We start from the raw sequence: 22,425 nt of genomic DNA on the forward strand, positions 1-22,425 counted from the left end.
TCTGCTGTGTGTCATGCTTCCCCCACAGGATCATTCTCTCCCTTTTAATTCTATCCTTCATTATTTGCTTACACTGGTCTTATTTGTGAAATCTCTTCGACACATACCCTATCTTTTTGATCGGTTGTGTATTTATACTTATCACTTTACCAAGTGCGCTGGCATTGGTACCTGCCTCCTTGGTAAGATTGAGTTGAAATCTCCTGGCACATTTCTAGTTCCACCATTGGAGGTAAGTCCGAGTGAGCTTGTGTCAACCTATATATCTCCTCCCTCTCTTATTCCCACTCCTATGTTTAACAGAGATCACTTTTCTGTTAATTTTAAACGCCTACAGATATTTTAAAGCTAGTTTTTTAATTTATTTAAGCTTGATAAACATAGTCATGTTACAATCTGTTGGAAAATTCTACCATCTGAAGTCTTTTTGGGTATCTTTGTGTTGGTTGTCTCTTTTACACTCCTGGGGTCTTGTATCTTTGCCTAGCTGTTAGCTCTCATTACTCTTGAGGTGGTTTTCTGAGACCTGGGATCAATTGATTATGTTTCACAGTTGCTTCATGGCTTGAGTTTCCTGGCCCCCTTTGGCTATGTGTACCTGGAATGTGAATGTACATGAGGCATTCTCTGTAGCCACAACTTTGTGGAGACTTGCCTACCCCTCTCTATCCTCTCCCCACTTCCTACTGTCTTTTCATTTTTCTTTTGTTGCTCTGCCCATTTCCAGAGTAGTTTTATTTATAGTCTTCTCCCTATGTGAAAACTTCCAAATAAGACTTGCATCCTAAAGCTATATATAGGAAATCTGTTTGCATCTCTCCCCTAAATCAACTTGAATTGTTGATATCTCTTTCCTTATTTCTTATTACTAATTATCAGGCTAGGTTAAGTAAATAAAAGTTTTCTACATAGTAATCAGACTACTGTTTCTCCCTAATTTGTTCAGTGATGCTTGTATACAATGATGAACATATCATTATATTAATTACATAGGAGAATTAGTCTGGCTTCTGTAGAAAAACTTCAGGTACATACAGTGTTTTATGAATTGGTTGCTTTTTAAAAAGTGGTCTTGTATCCAGGGACATGGATAATTTACTTACAATTTCTTTAATTGTGAATCATTTTGTATTTTCTAAAAAAATAATTGTGACTTTTACATCTTTTTCTTCACTTACTGACCTCAGGTACAGTGTTAAATAGAAGTAATTATAGTATAAATCCTTCTTTTCTCCCCATACTTAGTGGAACTATTTAATTTCTCATCATTTAGTATAATTGAATGCCTGGTTAAAGGTAGGCTTTTTTCCCCTCATAGATTATCAGATAAAATAAATTCTGTTCCTAGTTTATGGAGGAATTTTATCATAAAGGTTATTGAACTTTTAAAAAATTTTTTTTCTGCTTCTCTTAAAATGACCATGTGTCTGGCTACCCCATTCTCTTATTATGTTGAATTACATTGATTGAACTTTGCATATTATATATTCTTACATGTTTTTAGATATTGAAATTTTCAGGTATGACTTTTTTCCCTTATCTTTTTTTTTAAAGATAATCCTCATACATAAAATCCACCCTTTGAAAGTATGCAACTTGTGTTTTTTTAGTAGATTGGTAGATTATACTAGCAGAACATTTTTGTCTTCTAGCTATTACTCCCTGTTTTCCTTTCCATCAGCCTCTGGCAACTTCTAATATACTTCCTGTTTTTATGGATTTGCCTATCTAACCATTTCATATAAACGGAACTATTCAATTTGTACCCTCTTGTAGCCTTTATTTCTTTCATTTGGCTTGTCTTCAAGGTTCATTCACACTGGAGCATGAGTCAGTACTTCATTCTTTTTTATGGCTGAATAATATTCTTCAATTATAATAGAAGTGCTGTGTTTTGTTTGTCCACTCATTAATCACAGAACTACTGGATTGTTTCCAGTTTTTGGGCTATGTAATATTTTTCTTTCTGTGTTCATAGGAGATACTGGTCTGAAATTTTCATATCTTGAATTTTGGGTATCAAAATTATGCAACTGTTAAGTTTGGATATGCTTTTTTTTATATTCTTTGTAAGAGATAGTCTTAAGACAGAGTTTGAAAGAATATTTCAGTGAATCCTGTGTTTGGTAGGATTCACCAGTGAAGCTGTCTGAGTCTATGGTTTGTTTTGAGGTAGGTTAATTAGGGATCCAGGTTTTTGTTTGTTTGTTTTTGTTTTGTTCTTTTAAATAGAAGATTATTCAGATTTTGAAATTTTCCCCTTGTTTAGTGTTGAGATATTATATTTTTGAGGGACTTTCCCTGTTTTAAAGTTTTCAGATTTATGGCCAACATCTGTAGTGATGTTTCTTATATCTCATATTTTTAATTCATGTTTTTATTTATTTTCCTCACCTGTCTTACCAGAGGCTTGTTACACTTAATCTTTTCAGAGATCCAAGTCTTTTTTCCTTTTTAAATTGAATGTTTTCTATTTTGTTGATGTCTGCTCTCAACTTTTGTTCCCTTTATATATTCTTTTGTATTGTTTACTCCACCAAAACTCCAGTGCCCGTACATTTACTTTTAGTTTGTTTGTCCTTTTATTTAAAATTTATGACATGGTAATTACTAAAGAAAGGCTTTCTTTCTGTAAAGATAAAACTCCTAATTTCCACTTCCCTTAAGTGAGATAGTAAACAACAGCAGGTCTCTTCAAAGACTAGAGTATCATAATGGAGCTGTGGAAGCAATAAGGACTAGGTGAGCTAAAAATTCAGAGACAAGAGCACTTCAAAAGTGAGCTGAGGCCACTGGCATTTTCCTCCATGGGGGCGTTTGCAGAGTTTATACATGAGTAAGCAGTGAGCTTGGTTAGTCAGAAGAATCATACTAAAGCAAACAAAAACTAATGATGCTTCTGGTGTCTGCATGGGTTGGAATGACCATTATCTAGAACTCACAGTTGCATGGCCTGTGTTCCCTAGGGTGTGTCTCAGATGTGAGGCACTGAAGGAGGGTAGGCAGGCTGGGCCCAAAAGGAACAGCACATTTTCCAAAGTCTCCCAGTAGACAGGGGTGTAGGTGACCCTTGATTGAACAGAGAAGGTCCACACATTTGCTTCGATGCCTCCTGACTCTAATATCTGGTTTATCTGTAAATCTGCTCAGCTTTCTGGTTTTGTCTTGATTATCTATCTGCCACATTTATTTGCTTCTTTGATTGTCTCTTAGTATGTTTATTTTGTGCCCCAAAACTAGACTTAACTAACATTGTGTGTAAAAGAACAGTTACTTTCTTTCAGATGATGTTACAGTATTTTCAGAAATCTTACTTTAGGGAAGTACAAGTCAGGATTTTTATCCATACAGGAAGAAAAGGCAGATAATTTTAAGAGTGCATATTTGTTTTAGCACAGTGGTGTTTTGAATGGTTTGATCTGTGTTGCACACTAATAACAGTATTTGTTTTACTTCTGATATGAGGCTTTCTGGATCAGCAAACAATGGTCTACAGACCCCGTTTGGTCCCATTTCTGTTTAGATACGGTCTCTGGGCTAAAAATACTTTCAACATTTTTAGAAGATTAAGAAGAATGTTTTGTGACACATGAACATGCTGTGAAATTCAAATTTCAGTGTTCAGAAATAAACTTTTACTGTAATACAGCCACACTCATTTGTTGATGTGCTGTTTGTGGCTGCTTTTGTGCTACCGTGGTTAAGTAATTACAACAGAGATCCTTTGGATCCCAAAGCATAGAATCTTTACTCTCTGGCCCTTTATAGAAAACAGTTGTCTCTTCCTGCTTTCAGCTTAGGCTCTGGGTTTTGCATCTTTCATTACTAAGTGAAATTAAGTAGGAAATTTGGATCTTTTTATTCCAGAAGTTCTTTAATGAGTATTTACTAAAACCAGTCATTTTAGAGTTATAAAGGACCTCAAACAATCTCTTTCCAATCCTAAATTTGACAAATGAAGCAAATTTGAGTGAGCATATTTTTAAAGTATGACTGATTTTTGTTTTCTTAGAAAATAGATTCAGTAATAAGCTGATAGAGAAAAATAATGATCTAATTCACTGAATACCTTGCAGAATTGTCCTTATATAGTGTTTGGTTTTCCTTATACAGTGTAGCTATTAAAAAAATTTCTTCTTTGGAATTCAGTGAATTATTTAAAATAAATATCTAAGACAAGTTAATAGCCTTTTAAATCTCATTTTAATCATTATCCTGTTAAATTTCCTGGGTATAATGCTCGGTACGTGAGAAGATGAAAAGTCTTACAGGACCAATTCCAGGCATTCTTCATAAAGCTTCCTATTGATTTAGGGTTTAAAGCTCTCAGTCATTAGAAGTCTCAAGGTGAACTGTTAATGTGTAAGACTGGTATATCAAGTTATTTTTTTATTTTATCCATCCTAAAGTATCATGGAAAATTTATTTAGTTTTCAAATATAGTAATTCAGTGCGATGTTGTGTTACTAGAAAATAGTATTTTTTCTTTTCCAGTGTTAAATACAGGTTTTATCCATATAATTTTCAACTATTAATGGCTCTTTTTGATAACCTCCTTCCTCTAAAACAAGCCAAATCAACGAAAGCACAATAAAATTAATCTGCAGTTAATTTGGGGAAAACTGGTTCTAAAGATGTTTTATGTTAAAAAATCATTGAGTTCAGAGCCCATTAATACTGTAACTAATTAAATGACCATTCAAAGAAATAGTTTAAGACTGAATGTGAAGTCATTTGAACTTTATTTAATAAGTCTATTAAGTAAAACAAAGACATTGGGCCATATTGAGAAATTTGAAGTCAGTGATAGCTAATCTTCCAGGAAGTCTATCTGAATTTGCATTTAAGTTTTCTGCTTCTCTGAAAACTGCTTTTGAATAAACTTTAGAACTTTTCTAAATGGTATAGAAAGGACAAACCTTTTTGCAGTGACATATTCCTATTGTTCAAATATCACTTTTGTTAAGATTTAGTATAAAGGAAGTTTGATTTCTTAAACCTCACAGGAAAAATACTCACTGCTTTTCATTTACTTATTCACTTGATATTTCATGAACATCCATCATGTGTCAGATACTAATGCAGATGCTGAAAGTACAAAGTTGAAACAGACATCTGCATACTCACAGTGCTTATAGTTGAATAGACTGTATAAGCAGGGTTATCTATTCGTATTTAACATTTGACTGTCTTTACTTTTGTAGCATACTTTCCCAGGGAAATCTCAATGCATGCATGATTTCCAGTACCACCTTTGTGCCAAAATCTGTGTAATGTAATCCCTTTAATGGATTTGGCTAGATAACCTTTAAATGCATTGTGAGTCTAATGTCTATCCTTGGTCTTTGGTGTGTTTTTTGCTGTCTGAGTAAGGTATCTGTGTATATCTCTGAACTTCCTTGTTTTCTCCCCCTCCTCCCCTTTTCCCCTTTATTTTTCCTTTCTTTCAAAATACTATTGACTGGTACGTTCCAGACACCTTTCTGGAAAAAAGGCTAGAGCAATGAACAGAAGAGACATGGCCTGTGTAGTGTCAGAGCCTACAGCTTGGTAAGGGAGTGCTAGATTAAACAAAAACCCCATATATACAGTTAAAGGTTAAACAATGAATCAAAAATATAAGATGAACTCTGAGTGAACATTAGAGAAACTTACCTTGTCTGGGGAGTTACTAAGACTTCGCCAAGTAAGTGACAATATCAGGAACTCAAAGATGAGTGGTGGTTGGCAGGAAAAGATGTAGGTAAGAATTCCAGGCAGAGGGAAAAACCTTTGTGAAAGCCCTGGTGAGCTTAACAGGTTTAATCAACTGAAAGCATTGCGCTGTGGTTGGAGTAGGATGAACCAGGTGGATGGAGAGGAATGCAAAATGAGTCAGGAGGAGCTGGCGGAGTTCCACTGTTGGAAGAGGATTGACCGAACCATGTCAGTGCATGTGCACTTTGTCTTAGGAAAAATGAGAAGAAAGTGAGTTTTAAGTGGGGAATTATCTACTCAGAATTGTGTTTTAAAAGTTGACTTGGGTTTGTGTGTGAAGAGTAAATAAAAAAATATAAATGTGGATGTGCAGAGCTTAGTTAAGAAGCTTTTACAGTGGTCCAAGCAAAGAGGTGATAGTAACTTATATTATTGGTGTGGCAGCAATACAGATGCTGTAGACAGCTTAAAGAACTATTTATGAGATATAACTGATAAGATTTTGTAGACTATTTTGATTTGAAGAGTGAAGCTGAAGAAAGTGTCAGAAATGCAATTTTCATATGCTGGTTGCTCTTGTCTACCTTACTGACATTTTGGATCTTCTTGAACTCAAACATCTTCAAAATCTAACTCATTTATTCCTTTTTTCAAATGAGCTCTTCACCTCACTTCCCTATGTATTTTTTATCCCCAAAGACCTATGCTTATGATTACTTTTGCCATTACTTCCACTGAATTAATTACCAAGTCCTAGTTCAAGAATTTAACCTGTTGGTTCAACATCTAGATTCATCTTTGCCTCCTCTTCACCTTTGGCCTTTGTTACAGTGGTGGCATCCATTGCTAGATCATTATATGGTGCTTTCCATTGAAGTCCCTGAGTTCCTTGAGGGCAGGAACTGTCGCTTTCATTTTGTATCTTTGCTGCCTAGCAGTGTGCATCTCAGCATGCTGAGTGTAAAACATCTGTCATGAAATGAACATAAGGTGTTTTCCTTGCCTCTTGTTTCTGCCACTGCAATTCTTTATTCTTTTTATTTATTTATTTATTTTTGACAGGCAGAGTGGACAGTGAGAGAGAGAGACAGAGAGAAAGGTCTTTCTTTGCCGTTGGTTCACCCTCCAATGGCCGCTGCGGCCGGTGCACAGCGCTGATCCGAAGGCAGGAGCCAGGTGCTTCTCCTGGTCTCCCATGGGGTGCAGGGCCCAAGGACTTGGGCCATCCTCCACTGCACTCCCTGGCCACAGCAGAGAGCTGGCCTGGAAGAGGGGCAACCGGGACAGAATCCGGCGCCCCGACCAGGACTAGAACCCGGTGTGCCGGCGCCGCAAGGCGGAGGATTAGCCTGTTGAGCCGTGGCGCCGGCCAATTCTTTATTCTTTACCATGTCATTCAGAAGCTTCTTTTTCCTTAAAGCATAATAAAGTCTTAAGAGTGTGAAGTACTGAAAAAACTAGCTGTTGTAAAGTGCTTGTTCAGAATTTTCATATAATAATTTAGTAAAATGTGATTCAGCCTTTTGGCACCATCCATAACCGTCAGTATCATAAAGAGCAGTTTTTGGCTGGAAGACAGGGGTTATAGCTGATGTTCATTAGCATCCTCACTGCTGAGTACAGCTTAAAAAAAAACTTCATTTGATGCCTTTTTATGTTTTAAATTTATAAAAGCATTTTGCATTATTCACATTTTGGTAATTATTTGTCACTTAATATGTATTTTCTGGCTGTCCAGTATTGTGTTATCATCTCAATAGCTACTTTGCATATTATTATTTATACTTGTGTGTATATGTGTATTTCTTCATAGGAAATTTGTATGTTTATGTAGAGTATGTAGTTTCATAGAAAATTTATAAAAGCAATATTCAAATGTCTATTTTGAAAATATATGTTTTTAATAAATTTGAATGTCCTATTATAAATACTCATTTTTTCCCACTTTTTAAAAATTTCTAGGAATAAGAAAATTCTAAATAAGAAGAAGTTGAAAAGAAAACAGAAGAGCAAATCAAAAGTGAAGACAAGAGGCAAGGTAAACCTTCCAGTAATTTAGAGGGAATAGGATTTTTTCATAAAGTAGTTGGACTAAAAATGACAAGATTGAAAAGATATGAGTATAAGTAGCAAATCATTCTTGTTTTTATGTTCTGAAGGCATTTTTATACAAGCTCCTCATTATTTGGTACCACTTTTAGTTTCATCTTTTTTTTTTCCTAGAAGTTAATATCTAGGTGTTAAAAATTATTTGTTATTTATTTATTATCTTTTTTCAGTCCTTTGGGAGAGCAGTCATTTCTATTCTTTTTCACTGTGATGTTGTGTAGTGGAACCTGAGTGAAACTGGCTTGGGATTTGGCACTGAGATTTAGATTCATCATAGACTTTTTCTGACAACAATTAAGGAGATTCTTGGAATTTTTCAAGATTTCTTTTGAATGCTGGTGACTGTGCAATTAGGAATATTTGAAGTAGGTGGGACCTTAGACATTAAGGGTCTCATTTTATACCTGATGTAGATGTCTTCTGTATAATAACCATCTGGTTTTTTCTTAAGCGTTTTTGGTTACCATTGCCCACTTTCTAAATATGAGTCTCTTTTCTCTTGAATACCAGCATTAAGAAAACTTGACAGGAGAAAGAGAGTAGTCATAACTACAATTTCTGAACAACTCCACTGTGGATTAAAGCAGCAGTAGCTTAGCTGGGCCCATATATCATATTCATGTTCCAGAAGCAGTTGTTGCCTGCCCTTTTAAATTAGTGTTCTTGGTGCTGTAACTGAGAGAAATGTCCTTTGAAATAGTAACCCAGAGATAAAATAAAAGAATGGGAGATGGAGTTTATTTGGTGACTCTATCATGAGAGCAGTTGGATCCTGAGGTTAAATAATGTCATGAAATCCATGCCTGCATCTCTAGGTTCTGCCTTCCTCTTTGTGTGGGTGTACTGTACTGCCTGTGGCTGAGAAATAAAGCTACTGGCAACTCCAACCAACTTCATGCTCTTTGAGCAAGAGACAATCTCTTCTATTAGTTCTAGCAGAAAGTTTCGGGTAGGATTTTTGATTGAATTGCATCATTCATTTTGGCCATAGAGATGGGGTGCTTTGATGGATCAGACTGAGAAAAGTTGTAATCCTGTGAGGAAACAGTAGGTGAGCACTCTGATGAGCAGGCCACGGGGAATGGGGATGGGGTGTTTGCCCTGTTCATTATATCACCTGTAATTACTTATGGTTTGGGGATAAAATAGGGAAATAGCATTCTTAATATATAAAAAACCTCTAATGGGTAGACTAGGGGCTAAGATGCTTACATTCCATGTTGGAGTACCTAGGGTCTGCACTAGCGGAAAAGGTAAAGGCTCCAGGAATTGAGTCTCTGCCACCACATGGCAGACAGGATTGAGTTCTCTCCTCCACGCTTGTGTCCCAGGGCCATTGTAGGAATCTGGGGAATTGAACCAGTGGGATGAGAACTCTCTGTGTCTTTGTCTCTCTGCCTCTTTATATATTTTTAAAAATTCTTTGAATAAATACATAGTTCAAATTTCTAACTTCTGTTCCTCTTCTACTCGTTGGTGCTATGTACAGGATCACAGACATCTTCTAAGGATCTTCTACGATTCCATTTGATGATTTTCCTAACATGGTAGCATGTGCTAACCAGAACGAGGAGGGAATTAAAGGTCTTTCATGCCCTTCAGTTTGGTCGCTAAGAAACTAAGTGTCTTTAATAAGTCAGCACTCTTCCTTTGCTTTCGGTATTTTATATTTTCTTTTTAGGGGCATCTGTATTACGAGTAAAATAAATAAATTCATTCATTTATTATTCACACATTAATTGCATGCTGCTGACTATATGCGGGTGCTTTGGATAAAAAAATGAGTAGGAAATGTTTCCTGCTCTTGGTAACCATATAACATAGTAAAATGCTATTGTTACTCTCTTTGCTTCTAATCCGTTTTCTGGATTATTTTTTCATTTGCCCTCCCTTTTTCAAAGTTTCTTATTTTTTCAATTTTTAATTAAAAAGAATTTTTTAACTGACACAGAGGTTGGACATATTTATGGGGTACTGTGTGACATTTGGATAAATGTATACATTGTATATTGTTCAGTCAGGGTAAACAAATCTATCTACTCAAGGGTTTAAAATTTCTTAATGGTGAAAAATTCAAAAATCTATCTCTTAAGTTTTTTTGTTTTGTTTTTGTTTTTAACAGAGAAAGATACATTACACTATATAATCATCTGCTGCTTTTCCCAGGCCATTAGCAGGGAGCTGCATTGGAAGTGGAGCAGCCAGGACCAAATCCACACCCATATAGGATTCTGGTGTCTCAGGTGGTGGCTTTACCTACTATGCCACAATGCCTGCCACCCCCTCACCCATAACTTCTTGGTCCCATCTAACTGCAACTTAGTACGCACTAATCAACCATTCTGCAGCCCTCCATGCCTGCTTTCCCCACCCTTTGATAACTAGTATTATAATCCACTACTATGAGATAAACTTTTTTAGGTTCAGCGTGAGAGAGATCATGTGGTATTTGTCTTTCTGTGCTAGGCTTACTTCATTTAACACAATGACCTCAAAGGCCATCCATGTTGTTGCATATGACAAGATCTCATTCTTTTTTTATGACTGAGTAGAATTCAATTGTATGTATGTACCACATTTTCTTTATACATTCATCAGTGAATGGACCCATAGGTAGTTTCCACTTCTTGACTATTGTAAATGTGCTACAATAAACATGAAAGTGCAGATGATGTCTCTTCAGCAAACTGATTCCATCTCTATTGGATTTACATACCCATTAGTGGGATTACTTAATCATATGGCAGTTATATTTTTAGGTTTTTAGGAAGTATCTAGCTGTTTTCTATAATAACTGTACTAATTTACATTCCTACCAACAATATACAGAGGTTCTCCTTTATCCATATCTTTACCAGCACTTATTTTATCATTTTGATAGTAGGCAGTCTAACTGGAGTGAGGTAATATCTCATTATGATTTTCATTTTGATTTCCTTGATGATTAACAGTGTCGAACATTTTTCATGGAGTTCTTGGGCACATGTATGACTTGCTTTGAGAAATGTCTGTTTAGGTCTGCTATCACTTAACTGGATTAGTATTTTATTTACTATTGATTTCCTTATATACTCTGATTATTAATCCTTTGTCCAATATACAACTTGCAAATACTTTCTCTTATTCTGTAGTTTGTCTCTTGACTATTGATTGTTTCCTTTGCTGTGTAGAAGCTCTTTAATTTCATGAAATTTCATTTGTCTAATTTTGCTTTTGTTTTCTATACTTTTTGGGTTTTGATCAAAAAAGTTCTTGCCTGTCCCAGTGTCTTGAAATATTTCCACTAAGTTTTCTTCTACTACAAGTTTCAAAATTTCAGGTCTTACATTTAGGTCTGTAATCTATTCTGAATTTCTTTTTGTATTTGGTGAGGTAGGAGAATCTGGTTTCATTCTTCTGTATGTGAATATCCAGTTTTCCCACCACCATGTATTGAAGACTATCCTTTCGCCAGTGTGTGTTCCTAGCATGTTTCTCATAGATAAATTGGCTGCAGATGTATGAATTTACTTCTAGGTTTCTTTTCTTTTCCATTGGTCTATGGGTCTGTTTATAGATTCGATCCATGCTATTTTTTTATTTATTTTTATTTTATTTATTTTTTGACAGGCATAGTTAGAGAGAGAGAGAGAAAGGTCTTCCTCCTGTTGGTTCACCCCCCAAATGGCCCCTACAGCCAGTACGCTGCGCTGATCTGAAGCCAGGAGCCAGGTGCTTCCTCCTGGTCTCCCATGTGGGTGCAGGGCCCAAGCGTTTGGGTCATCCTCCACTGCCTTCCTGGGCCACATCAGAGAGCTGGACTGGAAGAGGAGCAACCGGGACAGAATCCAGCGCCCCAACCGGGACTAGAACCTGGGGTGCCAGTGCCACAGGTGGAGGATTAGCCAAGTGAGCCGCGGCACTGGCCCAATCCATGCTATTTTAATCATTGTAGCTTTGTAATATAATTTTTATAAGATTGACTTATTTATCTCAGAGGCAGAGTTACCAACAGAGAGAGGGAGAGACAGAGAATAGAGGTGTTTCATCCTCTGGCTCTCTCCACAGATGGCCGCAATGGTCTGGGCTGGGCCTATCAGAAGCCAGGAGTCAGGATCTTCTTCCTGGTCTCCAGCGTGGGTTCAGGGGCCGGAGCACTTGGGCCTTCTTCCACTGATTTCCCAGGTCATTAGCAGAGAGCTGGAGCAGAAATAGAGCAGCCAGGACTTGAACTGGCACCCATATGGGGTGCTGGCACCATAGGCGGAGGCTTAATCTACTACACCACAGTGCCAGCACTGTATAATATATTTTGAAGTCAGATAATGTGTTACTTCCTGCTTTGTGCTTTTTCCTCAAGATTGATTTGACTGCTTGGGATCTTCTGTGATCCCTACAGTTTTTAGTAATATTTCTTAAAGTTCTGTGAAAAATGTCATTGAAATTTTGATAGAGATTGCATTGAATCTGTAAATCCTGTTCAGTGATATGGACATTTTATTGACACTGATTCTCCCAATCCAAGAACATGCTGCCATTTTGGTACTGGTTTTCTAGATTTATTGTAGTTCCTTTTTTTCTTTATTCCTCTCTTATAATCTTCTTGGTAGTTAAGTGATTTTCTCCAGTAGTGTGTTTTAATACCTTGCTTAACATTTTTGTTAAGTCTGTTACAGATTTTTGCTTTCTGGATACCATGAGGCTCACAAAAAAAAACATGTGGCATCCCATACGATCACCCATTTGAGTTCTGGCTGCTTGGCTTACAATCCAGCTCCCTGTTAATGTGCACGGTAAAGCATCAGAAGATGGCTCAAGTACTTGTGCCCAAGTGCTGCTCCATGTGGGAAACCTGGATAGAGTTCTAGGCTCCTGGTTTTGCCCTGGCCCAGACCTACCTTGGCTGTTGCAGCCATTTAGGGAGTGAACCAGGGAATAGAAGATCTCTCTCTGTCTCTCTCTCTCTGACTCTCACCCTCCCCCTGCCTCTCTGTAACTCTGCCTTTCAAATAAACAAATGAATCTTTAAAAGAAAAGAATAATTTAACATCTTCATCCAAGCTTTCAAAATTACAATTCCAGATGGTGGGTTTCTAGCATCTTACTTTGCTTGTTAGAGTTCATGTTTTCCTGAAAGTTATTGATACTGGTTGCTGTACAATGCAGCCTGCCCACTGAAAGACTAGCTATCATAATCTGGCTTTATTTGTGGCCATCATTGCAGAAGTTCTAAACAGTCTGTTTATTTTCTCTGAGCTAGTGGACACTTCTGTTTCAGTTCTAGATAGTCCCTATGTTGAGGTTTGCTGTAGGGCCTCTGTTCATGTTTTGTTTGTTGTTTGTTTTTTACTGCCTTACTTGATGATGGAGGATGGGGTGATAATCTTTCTTTCCTACTTTCTTTAATGCAACTTTTGTTCTTATTACAATGATATCTGGCACTGTGGTCTCTCACCTGGCCTCTGTAGCTCTTGTGAAGGTGACTAGCTGTTCAGCTTGGTATCTCCATTGAGAGTTTGGTACTGGCATTAGCTTCCTTAGCCACCCTCTTGCCTGAGCCTCCACAGTTATTTTTACAATGTCGTTTAGTGATGCTACATATCTTTCTTTATTGCTGTCATTGACCTCTCTTGTTTCTTCTCATACATCAGCCACTTCCTTTATTTAACTTTCTTATTATCCGTCGTAGACACTGGTTTTTAGGAAAAAAACCTCTTGCTTAACTTACTGTATTGGTTACTGATGGTTGCAGTAACGAATTTTACAAAACAACACAAATTGTCTTACAGTTTTGGAAGTCTAAAGTCCAAAATGGATCTCACTGTGCTATCGATAAGGCAGTGTTCTTCCTGGAAGCTGTAGGGAGATCTGTTTGCTTGCCATTTATAGTTCATAGAGGCTGCCCATGTTCCTTGGGTTGTGGCCCCTTTATATCTTCAAAGGCAGCAGCATTTGGTTGACTTCTGTCACGCTGCATCATTCTGACACTGTGCTGCTGTGCATTTCATTCTCTTTCAGGTATAAAGACCTTCGTGGGTACACTGGGCCTTCCCAAATATCCAAGCCTGATCTTAAACCCTTAAGTTACTCAAATCTGTAGAGTCCCTTTGCTATGTAAGATACCATTCTCACAGGTTTGGGCTCAGAACATTCTTGTCACCACCCTGGGTTTTCTCATCTGTGTTCCATCCCTGTCTATTGCCCTGGCTATAAAACCTGGCTATTTCTTGCCACTGTAGATTTGTTTTCAGTTTCTAAAATTTCATATAATCTGGTCATAGACCATACCATGTATACTGTTGTGTTTTTTTTGTTTTGTTTTGTTTTTGTTTTAAGATTTATTTATTTTATGTGAAAGGCAGAGTCACAGAGAGAGGAAGGGACACAGAGAAAGAGAGAGATCTTCCATCTGCAGATGCACTCCCTAAATGGCTGCAATGCCCAGAGTTGGGCCAGTTCAAAGCCAGGAACCAGGAGCTTCCCGGGTCTCCCACATGGGTGCAGGGGCCCAAACACTTAGTCATCTTCTGCTGCTTTTCCCTGGCCATTGGCAGGGAGCTGGATTCGAAGTGGAGCAGCCAGGACTCGAACTGGTACAATATTGGATGCCAGTGTTGCAGGTGGCAGTTTTATCCCTAAGCCATAATGCCAGCCCCATACTATTTTATTTCTTGCTTCTTTTCCTTTAACATAATGATTTGTGTTAATATTGTTGTGTGTGTCAACAATTCATCCCTTTTTTGCATATTAGTATTCCATGTATGGATACATCATAATTTGCTAACCCATTCTCCTGTTCATGGGCATTTTGGTGACATTTTTAGCTGCTGGCCATTGCAAATAAACTGTTAAGAACTCCTGCATACTAGCTTTAGTATGGACATATTTTTTGTTTTTCTTGGGTGAATACCCTGGAGTGGTATTTGCCAGAAAGATTCACAAAGACTCCAAAGCAATTTTCACTCACAGCTTAGATTAATTACAACAAAGGACAAAGAGAAAACAACAGGAAAAACATACATATTGGTGGTGTCTGAAGAGTTACAACACAGACTTTCTAGTCCTTTGTTGTCTGAGCACACAGGACATGCTTGCTTTCTGGAGCTGAGCTGCAGAGAACTGTGTGGAATGCCTCTACCCAGGTGAGTCTTAGGGTCTGAGACTTCATGTAGGTCTAGATGCATAGTGTAACTCAGATGCAGATCATCAATCTTGACAAGCCAGGAGTCATGGTCCATTGTTCCAGGTGTTTATAACCAAATCATAAAACTCCACATGCCCAGGTATTGGCCAAGGGTCAATCATTGTTTCCTTGGAAGAATACCAGGAATCACCGGTCATCCCTGCAGTGTTACCACTTTCCTTATAGGTGGTGTGGTAAATGTATGTTTAGTTTTTTAAGAAAATGAACAACTTTTTCCCAAAGCAGTTGTGCCATGTGTAAGAGTTTATCACAGTGGCTGTAGCTTGTCTTTCTCTAATGACTGATGATGTGAGTGTATTTTCATGTGCCTTTGGCCATTGATATCCTTCTGTGAAATATCTGTTTCACATCTTGCCTTCCCTTTTTATAATTGGTTTTGTCTTGTTATTATTGAATTGTCAGAATTCTTTACATAGTCTAGATATAAGTCCTTTATCAGATAACTGCATTCCAAAGAATGTCTCCTGTTCTGCAGCTTACATTTTTTTCCTTTTCTTGCAGTGCTGTACAAGAACAAAAGTTCACTATAAATCCAAGTAATTGATTTTCTTCCTTATATAATTCATGGATTTTTTTTTTTTGTTGTAAGAAATTTTCATCTCCCCAGAGATTACGAGGACTTTTTTCTGTAGTGTCTTCTACAGATTTTATAGTTTTAACTGTTACAGTTAGGTTTGTCATTTTATTTCAAGTTAATTTGTATTGTAAGATAGATGTTCACTTTTTTTGCCACACTGATAATCTATTCAGCTGATTCAGCACCATTTGTTTAGTGACTTTTCTATTGATCTTGGCTGTTTTGTAAAAATCAGTTATTTGTGTTTGTTTCAATTTCTGGAATTGAACTGTGTATCTTTTATTAAACCAGTACTATACTGTCTTGATAACAGTGACCTCATATAGTAATTCTTGAAATTAGATGGCATGCTTTCCAACTTTGGTCATTTTTTCTAAGACTCTCTTAGCTACTTTGTGTCTTTCACATTTCTATAGGGATATTAAAATGGGCTTCTGAATTTTCATTTTAAAAAGCTTCTGAAACTTTATTGAGGTTGGGTTGAATCTATGTATTTGCTAAGAAGTATAATTTTAATGACATAGAACCTTCTAATCCATGAATATGATATGTCTCCATTTATTTAAACATTCTATATTCAGGGAATTTTTTTTAGTTGTCATTATATAGCTATAATACTTTTATATGTTTGGTGTTATAAGTTCTAAAGTTATAAAGTTATAAAACATTTATTTTGTTTTGAGATGTTTGTGTTATGAATGTAGTTCTAAGAAATAATTCAGAAGGTCTTCTATACCTTTTAACCATTTTCCCAGTGGTAAAATTTTGTATACCTGTGGTATAGTCTGAAAACCAGTAAGTTAACATTGATATAGTCCATCAATCTTAATCATATTTCACCAGCTTTGCATGCAGTCATTTGTGTGAGTCCACCTAGTTCTATCACATGCATAGGTCTATATGACCATTATCACAGTCAAGATATAGAACAGTTCCAATACAAGGATCCTTTGTACTATTTATAGCCATAGCTATATTCTTCCTTTAATCTCCCTCTCTCTTTCTCTCTTTTTTTTCTTTGTTTCTGTCTTCTTCTTCTTTTTTTTTTTTTTTTTTTTTTTTTAGATTTATTCCTTTACTTGACAGGCAGAGTTACAGAGAGAGGGAGAGACAGAGAAAGAGGTCTTCCATCTGCTGGTTCACTCCCCAAATGGCCTGAACGGCTGGAGCTGGGCTGATCCAAAGCCAGGAGCCAGGAACTTATGGGTCTCCTACGTGGGTGCAGGGGCCCAAGCACTTGGGTCATCTTCCACTGCTTTCCCAGGCCATTAGTAGGGAGCTGGATTGGAAGTGGAGTAGCTAGAACTCGAACCAGCATCCATATGGGATGCCGGCCCTACAGGTGGATGCTTAACCTACTGTGGGACAGCGCCAGCCCCTTTACTCTTTCTTTAGTCTCCAGCAACCAGTAGTCTCTTTTCCATCTCTATAATTTTAACATTTCAGGAATATTATTAAAATAGAACCATATGTTATATCATCTTTTAGGATGGGCTTTGTTCCTCAGAACTTTGTGGTTCCTCCAAGTTATTGCATTTATCAGTAGATCATTCCTTTTTTTATTGTTGAGTTAACATTGTATGATATAAATGTAAATGGTTTATATAATCACTTACCCATAAAAGGAATCTGGATTGTTTCTAGCTTTTAACTATTTTTGATTAATTCTGCTATAAACATTCATGTACTCATTTTTTTCATGAAGATAAGTCTTCATTTCTCTGGTATAAAAGCCTAAGAGTACAATTGCTATATTATATTGTAGGCACATTTTTAGTAATGCAAGAAATTGCCATACTTTTTTGCAGAGTGCCTATGTCACTTTACCTGCCCACCAGGAGTGTATGCATATTCCACTGACTCTCCATAATTACCAGTATTTGATGTTATCCTTGTCTTTTATTTTAGCCATTCTGCTGAAGGTATAATGTATCTCATTTTATTTTAATTTGCCTTTTCCTAATGGAAAAGGAGCCAGAACTCAGTCTAGGTCTCCCATCTGGATAACAGGGGCCCAGGCACTTTAGCCATCATTTGCTGCTTCCCAGGGTGTACATTAGCAGGAAGTTGGATTTGGAAATGCAGTTGAGACTCAAACCTAGGCTCTGTGATATGGGATGCAGCCATCCCAAGTGACATCTTTATGCCTATGCCAAATAACCACCCTCTGTGGTATCTTCTTTAGTGACACGTCAAGTCTTTGTTCTCAGTTTGTGACTTTAGTGGTATTATTTAAAAATTTTCCAATTTTGATTCCTAATATATGAATATACTAATGATATTTTTAAAATTTTTAACTGAAGATAAAAATTGTACGGAGGCTGGCACTGTGGGAAAGTAGGCTGGGCCTCTGTCTGTGGCACCAGTATCCCATGTGGGCACTGGTTCGTGTCCCATTTGCTCCTCTTTGATTCAGCTGTCTGCGATGGCCTGGGAAGCAGTGGAAGATGGCCCAAATGCTTGGGCCCCTGTACCTCCTGGGAGACCAGGAAGAAGCTCCTGGCTCCTGACTTTGGATCAGCCCAGCTCTGGCTGTTGTGGCCATTTTGGGAGTGAACCAGCAGATTGAAGACCTTTCTCTCTGTCTCTCTGTAACTCTCTCTCTCAAATAGATAATTCTGATGCCTGTGTATGTTATGTAATGTGTAATAAGGATATGCATATTTATCTCCTCAGACATTTAACATTTTCTATGGTGAAAACATTCAAGATATTTCTACTAGTTAGAATATTTATATATGGTATATTATCCATGTCTAGTGTGCAATAGAATGTCAGAACTTCTTACTCCTAACTATAACTTAATACCTGTTAATCAGCCATTCTCTATCCTTCTCCCTGTTCTCCACAGCCTCTGGTAACCACCGTTATACTTTTATCTTATGTGAGATCAGTTTTTCAGATTCTACATTACTTATTTTTATAAACTGATTTTATTTTATTTTATTTTTTTATTTTTTATTTTTATTTTTATTTATTTATTTTTTTTTATTTTTGACAGGCAGAGTGGACAGTGAGAGAGAGACAGAGAGAAAGGTCTTCCTTTTGCCGTTGGTTCACCCTCCAATGGCCGCCGCGGTAGCGCGCTGCGGCTGGCGCACCGCGCTGTTCCGATGGCAGGAGCCAGGTGCTTATCCTGGTCTCCCATGGGGTGCAGAGCCCAAACACTTGGGCCATCCTCCACTGCACTCCCTGGCCACAGCAGAGAGCTGGCCTGGAAGAGGGGCAACCGGGACAGGATCGGTGCCCCGACCGGGACTAGAACCCGGTGTGCCGGCGCCGCAAGGCTATAAACTGATTTTATATCTCACAATACATACTGCTTCTAATATGTAGATTTTTGCAAATTCTTTAAGATTATCTTCATGCCTCTACAAATGGAAACATTTACTTTCATATTTCTGTTCTAATTGTGTCTTTTTTTTCTTTTTTTCTTGTCTTGTTGTACTGAATTGAGTTGCTGAGGGTAGATGCATTTGCTTTGATTGCAGTTTTAGAATTCAGAAAGCATTTGATCTGTTACTGTGTTAGCTATGGATATGTGTTAGATCCTCTTTATAAGTTGAGGAAATTGCCTCTTATTCCCAGTTTACTTAAAGAGTTGATACTGGGTTTTTGTCAAGTGCTGTTCCCATGCTTATTTTTAGCACCTTAAGTTTTTTCTCTGTTATTTTCGTTCAGATAGGGATTACTCTGAGTGCTTTTCTAGAGTTGTAACAACATTGTTTCAATTGGTCATGATGTGTAACTATTTTATATTTGGTTTATTTAGAGAGATATTTAGATTGCTAATATTTATTCGGAAGTCTGGGAGACATGCCCACAACTCACATGCCACTTTAAGCTTTAATATATTTGTTATTTAACAAGCATACTTCTTTTTTTCCCCAATTCTTTATGGAAAAAGAATAGAATTTGGTGCCCAAACGCTTTTGGCACATGGAGGTATCATCTTATTTATCTTAGGTTCTTTGTGGACATTCTGCAATCCTGGCAATTTACATTTGTAAAATGTCATAAAACCTTTCTTTGTGATGTCAATGTTGATCCTGAAAGTACAGTGACTATCAGAGGAATAAAATTGTGGGCACAGGGGCAGGCATTTTGTATAGTGATTAAGTGGCTACTTGGGATACCTGCATCCCATATTGGCATGCTTGTGTTTGAGTCCCAACTTCTCTTCTGATGTATCTTCCTGCTAATGTTCACCCTCGGAGGTAGTTGCTGATAGGTCAAGTACTTGGATCTCTGCCACCAATGTGGAAGATGCAGATTGAGTTCAGGGCTCCTGGTGTTGGCCTGGCCCAGCCCTGCTTATTGTGGGCATTTAGGGAGTGAACCACTGGACGGAATGTATGTTTCACTGTCCCTTTCTCTCATTATCTCTATGCCTTTTAAATAAAATAAAATAGAGGAAACATTGTATAAATTGTTTACCATGCTTTTGTGAAGACTGAAAGTTGAGAAAGAGCTTAGGGAAGCTTATGTCCAAAATACTCACTTTTCTTGGCCTTACTGCAATTTAAATGAGAATGAAATTACAGCAGTTGATGAAAATTAAGGTTTTTTGATTTAAAGCACCAGTTTAATTCCAACTCAAGCAGCTGAAATGTTGGTTTTATTTATCTGAAAGAAAAAGAGATAGGGATCTTTCATCGGCTGGTTTTCTCCCTATATGCCCGCATTGGGGCTGAACGACGTGGTTGTCAGGGACTCAAGTACTGAAACCATCACGTGTTGCCTTGAAGGGTATTCATTTTTTTTTAGAATTTTTATAAACGTTTATTTAATAAATATAAATTTCTAAAGTACAACTTTTGGATTATAGTGGCTTTTCCCCCCATAACCTCCATCCCACCTGCAACCATCCCATCTCCCGCTCCCTCTCCCATCCCATTCTTCAAGATTCATTTTCAGTTATCTTTATATACAGAAGATCAATTTAGTATATACTAAGTAAAGATTTCAACAGTTTTTACCCACACAGAAACACAAAGTATTAAGTACTGTTTGAGTACTAGTTATAGCATTAATTCACATTGTACAACACATTAAGGACAGAGATTCTACATGGGGAGTAAGTACACAGTGACTCCTGTTGTTGATTTACCAATTGACACTCTGGTTTATGGCGTCAGTAATCACCCGACGCTCTTGTCATGAGTTGCCAAGGCTATGGAAGCCTCTTAAGTTCACCGACTCCGATCTTATTTAGACAAGGTCATAGTCAAAGTGGAAGTACTTTCCTCCCTTCAGAGAAAGGTACCTCCTTCTTTGATGGCCCATTCTTTCCACTGGGATCTCACTCACAGAGATCTTTCATTTAGGTCCTTTTTTTTTTTTTTTTTTTTTTTTTTGGCCAGAGTGTCTTGGCTTTCCATGCCTGAAATACTCTCATGGGCTCTTCGGCCAGATCCGAATGCCTTAAGGGCTGATTCTGAGGCCAGAGTGCTGTTTAGGACATCTGCCATTCTATGAATCTGCTGTGTATCCTGCTTCCAATGTTGGATCATTCTCTCCTTTTTAATTCTATCAGTATCAGCAGACACTAGTCTTGTTTATGTTATTCCTTTGACTCTTAATCCTATCATTATGATCAGTTGTGAACTGAAACTGATCACTTTGACTAGTGAGATGGCATTGGTACATGCCACCTTGATGGGATTGAATTGGAATCCCCTGGCACATTTCTAGCTCTACCAATAGGGGCAAGTCTGATTGAGCATGTGCCAAACTGGACATCTCCTCCCTCTCTTATTTCCACTCTTATATTTAACAGGGATCACTTTTCAGTTAAATTTAAACACCTAACAATAATTGTGTGTTAATTAAAGAGTTCAACCAATAGCATTAAGTAGAACAAAAAAATACTAAAAGGAATAAAGTAGTAAGTTGTTCCTCGACAGTCAGGACAAGGGCTGATCAAGTCATTGTTTCTCATGGTGTCCATTTCACTTCAACAGGTTTCCTTTTTGGTGCACAGTTAGTTGTCACTGATCAGGGAGAACATATGCTATTTGTCCCTTTGGGAGTGGCTTAATTCACTCAGCATGATGTTTTCCAGATTCCTCCATTTTGTTGCAAATGACCAGATTTCATTTTTTTTTACTGCTGTATAGTATTCTATAGAGTACATATCCCATAATTTCTTTATCCAGTCTACTGTTGATGGGTATTTAGGTTGATTCCAGGTCTTAGCTATTGTGAATTGAGCTGCAATAAACATTGAGGTGCAGACAGCTCTTTTATTTGCCAATTTAATTTCCTTTGGGTAAATTCCAAGGAGTAGAATGGCTGGGTTGTATGGTAGGGTTATATTCAGGTTACTGAGGAATCTCTAGACTGACTTCCAAAGTGGCTTTACCAGTTTGCATTCCCACCAACAATGGGTTAGTGTCCCTTTTCCCCCACATCCTTGCCAGCATCTATTGTTGGTAGATTTCTGTATGTGAGCCATTCTAACTGCGGTGAGGTGAAACCTCATTGTGGTTTTGATTTGCATTTCCCTGATTGCTAGTGATCCTGAACATTTTTTCATGTGCCTGTTGGGCATTTGGATTTCCTCTTGAAAAATGTCTGTTGAGGTCCTTGGCCCATCTCTTAAGTGGGTTGTTTGTTTTGATGTTGTGGAGTTTCTTGATTTCTTTGTAGATTCTGGTAATGAACCCTTTATCTGTTGCATAGTTTGCAAATATTTTTTCCCATTCTGTCAGTTGCCTCTTCACTCTCCTGTTTCTTTTGCAGTACAGAAACTTCTCAATTTGATGCAATTCCAATTGTTAATTTTGGTTTTGACTGCCTGTCCCTCCAGGGTCTTTTCTAAGAAGTCTTTGCCTGTGCCTGTATCTTGCAGGTTATC

The 22,425-nt window shown here is 37.5% G+C and overlaps 1 protein-coding gene across 6 annotated transcripts in view; it reads left to right on the top strand.

The window, feature by feature from the left end:
* Nucleotides 1–22,425, top strand: part of MYCBP2 (MYC binding protein 2) — a 301,875-nt gene that overhangs the window by 26,573 nt on the left and 252,877 nt on the right. For all 6 annotated transcript variants that reach the window (XM_062194062.1, XM_062194063.1, XM_062194064.1 and 3 more), the window contains exon 2: nucleotides 7,660–7,735. In XM_062194062.1, the coding sequence (XP_062050046.1) occupies nucleotides 7,660–7,735 (76 nt within the window). The remainder of the gene's footprint in view (nucleotides 1–7,659; nucleotides 7,736–22,425) is intronic.

This window comes from Lepus europaeus, chromosome 6, assembly GCF_033115175.1.
Source record: "Lepus europaeus isolate LE1 chromosome 6, mLepTim1.pri, whole genome shotgun sequence".
NCBI classification, from domain to species: Eukaryota; Metazoa; Chordata; class Mammalia; order Lagomorpha; family Leporidae; genus Lepus; species Lepus europaeus.